The 7,184-nt window shown below is 42.8% G+C and overlaps 1 protein-coding gene across 2 annotated transcripts in view; it reads left to right on the top strand.

Annotated features, from left to right (window-relative positions):
• Positions 1 to 383: 383 nt before the first annotated feature.
• RNGTT (RNA guanylyltransferase and 5'-phosphatase) overlaps positions 384 to 7,184 on the top strand; it is a 270,915-nt gene continuing 264,114 nt past the window's right edge. The window contains exon 1 of one of the 2 annotated variants that reach the window (XM_045544004.1): positions 384 to 755. In XM_045544004.1, the coding sequence (XP_045399960.1) occupies positions 692 to 755 (64 nt within the window). In that variant the 5' untranslated portion in view covers positions 384 to 691. The remainder of the gene's footprint in view (positions 756 to 7,184) is intronic. The other variant, XR_006733534.1, reaches the window with a different exon arrangement.

Below are 7,184 nucleotides of genomic sequence, written 5' to 3'. Positions count from 1 at the left end.
CTGGTACTCCAATATTACGTCCTTAGAATTTCCCTACGACTTGTTTCCCTGAACCTAACGTCAGGGAGGACTTTCCCAAATTCCCAATCAAACCCAGATCGGGCCGGAACAGCAAGCTTGAGCTGTCATAGCAGTGGGAAGGCCCCTTTCATCAGTAAAACAGATGCCTTTATGAAAGCAACGGGCCGGTCTTCGCGTGGAAGGAGGCTTGGCTTTCTTTTTCATTTAGGAAGCTTTCACTCGGTTGTCTACGTGGGAAAAAAACGCGGCGCCCAGCCGGGTCCAGTACGATATCAACTGCGCATGCGCAAGGGCGAGCGGGGAGCGCAGCGGCCCGGCCCGTCGGCGGGACGGTGCGGCGCGACGGGAAACCCGCCCCTTCCATTCCCCGGGCCTTAACTCCTTGCTATCCCTCCGCCGAGCTTCCTTTTCTTCCCCTCTGACCTCGGAAAGGGGGTGTGGCCTCCGGAGGCGGAAGTCGCGGTGTATTGTGGGCTTGCTCAGAGCCGGGGAGTTGAGCCTGAATGAAAGTGGCGCGCCGCTGACGTTACCCGGATCGGAGCGGCTGGAATTCGGGTTCCGATTGGGATTCGGGTGTCTCGGACCTCCGGTGCTGACCCAACTGCGGAGAGGCGGCGGCAAGGCTCGGGGAGCTTGGTGAAGGGGGCGGCGCTGCGCGGCCCCCCAAGACATGGCTCACAACAAGATCCCGCCGCGGTGGCTGAACTGTCCGCGGCGCGGCCAGCCGGTGGCAGGTAACCGCGGACCTGGGATGCTCGAATCCCCACATTCGCACGGGTTCGGGGGTGGGTCGATGAGGAGCGCAGCTTTCGGTGGTACCGTGGCCATTAGCGGTATTTTGGAATCTAGATGTGTTGGGTCGTATGAAGCTTCGTGGATGAGTGTTTGGGAGCTTGGACGGGAGGAGGCGGAGAGCGTGTGGGGGACACTTCTCATTATTCCTGTAAGGCTAAGTGTTGCTAGCGGGAAGGTAGGAGGTTTGTATGGCATGAGCTGAGGATCTAGGAATACACTGGGCAGTACGTTGAAGCTTAGTCTGAAGTTTGTGAACCTTTTAGGGCTCAACTTTCTCCTCGGAAAGAGAAGGGACCAGTGTCAGTTTTGAGATGGAGGAGGGCTAAGGAAGAGAGGCAGTTGGTAGCGGCGGTGAAATGGGTTGACACCCATACCGAGACTGGGAATCTGGAAGGTTTTTGTTTTTTAAATGATTTTTATTGTGGATTTTTAAAATCTTTATTCAGTTTTATATACAATAAACTTTAAAGCGTACAGTTTGATAAATTTTGACTAAACACACATATATATCTCTTATGAAACTCCTATGAAACCATCACCCCTCAAAGTTTTCTCCTGTCCCTTTGTAATCCCTCCCTCCTCAGGCAACCACTGATCAGCTTTCTGTCACTATAGATTAGTTTGTAATTTCTGGAATTTTTTTTAAATAGGTGGAAACCTAGTAGGTACTCTTTGGGTGCGAATGTGTCTGGCTTCTTTCACTGGGCATAATTATTTTGATACTTATCCAGATTGTTACATGTATCAGTAGTTTATTCCTTTTTATTGCTGAGTAGTATTGCATTGTTATAGATAAACCCCAATTTATCCCTTCATCTATTGTTGGTCATTTAGGTTGTTTCCAGTTTTTGGCTAGTGCAAATAAACCTGCTGTGAACTTTCACGTACAGTTCTTTGTATGGCATATACTTTTCATTTCTCTTGTGTAAATTTCTAGGAGAGGAATGACTGGATCATATGGTAGGTGTATGTTTAATTTTTTAAGAAACTGCCAACCTTTTTTCCAAAGAGGTTGGTAACATTTTACATTCTCACCATCAATATATTAGAGTTCCATTTGCTCCACATCCTTTCTGACACTTGGTATGGTCAGTCTTTCTAATTTTAGCCATTGTAATAGATGTGTAGTAATATCTTATTGTGTTTTAACGTTGAGCATCTTTTCATGTGCTTCTTGGCTATTCATATACCTTCTTTTGTGAAGTGTCCAAATATTGTGCTGCTTTTTTTTTTTTTTTGAGACAGAGTCTTGTTCTGTCACCCTGGGTATGCAGTGGCGTCATCATAGCTCACTGCAACCTCAAACTCCTGAGTTCAAGCGATCCTCCTGCCTCAGCCTCCCAAGTAGCTGGGACTACAGGCATGTCCATGCCCAGCTAATTTTTTTTTTTTTTTCTATTTTTTGTGGAGACGGGGTCTCACTCCTGCTCAGGCTGGTCTTAAACTCCTGAGCTCAAGCGATCTTCCTGCCTTGGCCTCCCAAATCTTACTGAGTTGTTACAGTTCCTTATATATGGTCATGTGTCCTAACAGTGGGGATATGTTCTGAGAGATGTGTGATTTCATTGTTGTGTGAACATCATAGAGTGTACTTACACAAACCTGGATGGTATAGCCTACTATACACCTAGGCTATTTGATATAGCCTGTTGCTCATAGGCCACAAACCTATACAGCAAGTTACCATACTGAATACTGTAGGCCAGTTGTAACAGTGGTGTTTGTGTATCAAAACATATCTAGGCCGGGCGCGGTGGCTCACGCCTGTAATCCTAGCTCTGGGAGGCCGAGGCGGGTGGATCGCTCGAGGTCAGGAGTTCGAGACCAGCCTGAGCAAGAGTGAGACCCCGTCTCTACTAAAAATAGAAAGAAATTATCTGGCCAACTAAAAATATATATACAAAAAAATTAGCCGGGCATGGTGGCTCATGCCTGTAGTCCCAGCTACTCGGGAGGCTGAGGCAGTAGGATCGCTTAAGCCCAGGAGTCTGAGGTTGCTGTGAGCTAGGCTGATGCCACGGCACTCACTCTAGCCCGGGCAATAAAGTGAGACTCTGTCTCAAAAAAAAAAAAAAAAAAAAAAAAACATATCTAAACATAGAAAAGGTACAGTAAAAATACTGTATAAAAGATAAAAATGGTACACCTGTAACAGGGCAGCTCCATTATAATTTTATGGCACCATCATGTCTGTCTTTTACCGAAAAGTCAAGATGAGGTACATGACTGTATTGTAAATGCAAGTCCTTTGTTGAATATGTGCTTTTGCAGGTGTTTTCTCCAGTCTGTGTCTTGCCTTTTCATTCTCATAACAGTTTCTTTTGAAGAGTGAAAAGTTTTCTTTTTTTTTTGAGACACAGTCGCACTTTGTCACCGTGGGTAGAGTGACATAATGTCAGCCTAGCTCACAGCAACCTCACACTCGTGGGCTCAAGTGATCCTCCTGCCTCAGCCATCTGAGTAGCTGGGACTACAGGCTTGAGTCACGATGCCCAGCTAATTTTTCTATTTTTAGTAGAGATGGGGACTTGCTCTTGCTTAGGCTTGTCACAAACTCCTGAGCTCAGGCGATCCTCCCGCCTTGGCCTCCCAGAGTGCTAGGATTACAGGCGTGAGCCACCGTATCCAGCCTGAAAAGTTTTAAATTTTAACTGACTTCAACTTATTGCTTTTTCTAGAAGGTAGTTTTAGAACAAAAAGGGTTTTGTAGGTATTAATAGTAAGCTATGCGTACTTATTCATTCTGTACATATTTACAATATGCCTGCCTATTTAAAATTATTGGCAGAGGAGGTTCTGTATTACTTTTTGTTTAGGTTGTCTGATTCTTCCCGTTTGTGAGCTTTTCTTTACATTTTACATAAAATCTTCAGTGACTAAAGCCATATAAACAATGAATAAAAGTGATATTGAAAGATAATCTAAGCAAGTCTTGGTGTGAAGAAATCTTTATGAAAAATGAACTAATTTTCTTTATGTTCTAACCAATTTTTTTTTTTTTTGGGACAGAGTCTCCCTCTGACCCCTGGGCTAGAGTGCTGTGGCATCAGCCTAGCTCACAGTAACCTCAAACTCCTGGGCTCAAGTGATCTTCCTGCCTCAGCTTCCCTATGTAGCTGGGACTACAGGCACGTGCCACCATGCCCAGCTAATTTTTAAATTTTTTGTAGAGACAGGGTCTTGCTGTGTTGCTTAGGCTGGTCTCACACTCCTGGCCTCAAGTGATCTCCCTGCTTCAACCTCCCAAAGTGCTGGGATTATAGACATAGCCATTGTGTCTGGCTAGTACCTTGCCTTTAAAAGCACATAGTCTCATGGGAGTAGCAAACCATCAATTTTAAACTTAGCTCTGTTTTAACAAATACAGTAATGAGTGTTGTAGAATATGATGGGAATCAGAGGTAGTAAACCTAATTCTTTGTTTGAAGTTGGGAAAGAAGAGATGGGAAGGAAGGATATCAGATAAGGCTTCCCAGAGCAGGTGATACATAAATTATCTTGAGTAAATCGAATTTTATTAGATAGATAATTGAGGGGTATTTTTTGGAAAGGCTCTATGTTAGGATAGGATGATGATGGTGGAGATCATGGCCTGAGAAAGTGTCTGTGTTCTAGAGGATGTAAATGAGGATATGTGGTCGGAGAGTAGGAAACAGATCATATAGGCAAGTAGGGTGTGATAAGGAATTTTAATATTTACATCCTTTAATGTGCACTGGCAAACCATTGCAGTATTTTAAGCACTGGAAAAGAGATGATTTGACTTCAGTTCTTTGTTTACTGAATTGAAGGATATAAGAGTGGAAGTGGAGAGACTAGTTAGGAACTTGTGGTAGTCCACGTGAAAGACAATGGTGATGATTTAGAAGTAAGGCTGAGAGATACTAAAAAGGGAAAATGTACAGAACTTGATGTTGTATTTAGAATGAGGGAAAGAGAGTCAAAATTGAGTCCTAAATTTCTGGCTTATGCAATGGGATGATTGGTATCATTAGGGATTATTGGAAGAGAAACAGGTTTGAGAAGATATTCTTAAGATCCTGGTTACTGGCAGGCCAATGGCCATGGAAGTTGGAATCCACTAAGGAGTGTGTAACAAAACTCAACTGCTGAATCAACTAAAAAAATAAAAAGATCCTGGTTGCTCAAGTAGAGATGTCAAGTAAACAGTTGAATATATGGTTGGGAGTTCAAAGAAGTTTGAATTGGAGATGTACATTTGGGAATTATCAGCATAAAGATAGTTTTTATTTTTTGGAGACAGAGTTTTGCTCTGTTGCCTGGGCTAAAGTGCCATGGTGTCAGCCTAGCTCATGGCATCCTCAGACTCCTGGATTAAGCAATCCTTCTGCCTCAGCCTCCTGAGTAGCTGGGACTACAGGCCCGTGCCACAATGCCTGGCTAATTATTTCTATATGTATTTTTAGTCGTCCGGCTAATTTCTGTCTAATTTTAGTAGAGACGGGGTGTCGCTGTTGCTCAGGCTGGTCTCGCACTCCTGACCTCGAGTGATCCTCCCACCTCGGCTTCCCAGAGTGCTAGCATTACAGGTGTGTGCCACCGTGCCTGGCCCCCCGCCCTTTTTTTTTTTTTTAAATACAGATGCGATCTTGCTCTATTGCCTAGGCTGGAATGCAGTGATGCAGTCATAGCTAATTGCAGCCTTGAACTACTTGCCTCAAGTAATTCTCCCGCCTTAGCCTGCTGAATAGCTAAGATTACAGGTGCACATCACCATGCCTGGCTAATTTTTTTATTTTTTATTTTTTGTAGAGATACTGTCTTACTAAGTTACCCAGCCTTGCCTAGAATTCCTGTCCTCAAGTGATCCTCTCACTTTGGCCTCCCCAAGTGCTGGGCTTGTAGGCTTAAAGACAATATGTAAAGACATGGTAGTTGATCAGTCAGAATTTAAGTACAGGCATACCTCAGAGATACTGCAGGTTTGGTGCCAGACCACTACAATAAAGTGAATGTCTTAGTAAAACTAGTCAGACTAATTTTTTGGTTTCCCAGTGCATATGAAAGTTATATTTTCACTATGCTGTTTCATTATGTATAAAAAAACCAATGTACATACCTTAATGAAATACATTGCTAAAAAATGCTAATGATCATCTGTGTCTTATGTGAGTCATAATCTCTTTGCTGGTAGGAGGTCAACAATAGTCACAGCATTTTCACCAGAAATAGATTCTGTGTCAAGAAACCATTTTGCTCGTGTATAAGAAGCAACTCCTTATCTGTTCATATTTGTTTATTTATTTCTTTACTTTGTTTTTTACACAATGCTTAATTTTATGTGTCAAGCATTCAAGTTTTATCATGAGATTGCAGCAATTCAGTCACATTTTCAGGCTCCACTTCTAGTTTTAGTTCTCTTGCTGTTTCTACCGTATCTGCAATTACTTCTTCCATGGAAGTCTTGCACCTCTCAAAGTCATCCATGAGGGTTGGAATCAACTTCTTCCAGACTCCTGTTACTGTTGATATTTTGATCTCCATGAATCACGAATGTTCTTATTGGCATCTAAAATGGTGAATTCTTTCCAGGAAGTTCTCAATTTACTTTGTCTAAATCCATCAGAGGAATTACTGTCTAGGGCAGCTATAGCCTTAAGACATATATTTGAAAGTTGAAATTACTCCTTGATTCATGGGCTGCAGAATGGATGTTGTGTTAGCAGGCATGAAACCAACATTAATCTCCTTGTACATCTCCATCAGAGCACTTGGGTAAGTAGGTACGTTGCCAATGATCTGTAATATTTTGAAAGGAATCTTTTATTCTAAGCAGTAGGTCTCATCAGTAGGCTTAAAATATTAAGTAAACCATGCTGTAAACAGATATGCTGTCATCTAGGCTTTGCTGTTCCATGTATAGAGCATGTAGAGCATAATAGAGTTGATTTAGCATGATTCTTTAGGGCCCCAGGATTTTAGGAATAGTAAATTAGCATTGGCTTCAACTTAAAGTCACCAGCTACATTAACCCCTAACAAGAGAGCCTATCCTTTGAAGATTTGAAGCCAGGCATTGACTTCTCTCAAGCTGTGAAAGTCCTAGATGGCATCTTCTTCCAATAGAAGGCTGATTCATCTACACTGAAAATCTGTTCTTTTTTTTTTTTCTTTTTTTTTTTAGATACAAGACTTTGCTTTGTCACCCAGACTAGAGTTCAATGGCCGGATCACAGCTTACTGAGTCTTGAACTCCTGGGCTCAAGTGATCCTCTTGCCTCAGCCTCCCAAATAGTTAGGACTACATGCATGTGTCACCATGCCAGCTGATTTAAATTTTTTTTTTGTAGAAGTGAGGTCTCACTATATTGCCCAGGCTGGTCTCAAACTCCTGGCCTCGAGTGATTG

The sequence above is a fragment of the Lemur catta genome, chromosome 2 (assembly GCF_020740605.2).
Source record: "Lemur catta isolate mLemCat1 chromosome 2, mLemCat1.pri, whole genome shotgun sequence".
Lineage (NCBI taxonomy): Eukaryota > Metazoa > Chordata > Mammalia > Primates > Lemuridae > Lemur > Lemur catta.
The sequence above is the reverse complement of the archived record's forward strand: the minus strand, read 5'-3'. Positions and strand labels throughout refer to the sequence as shown.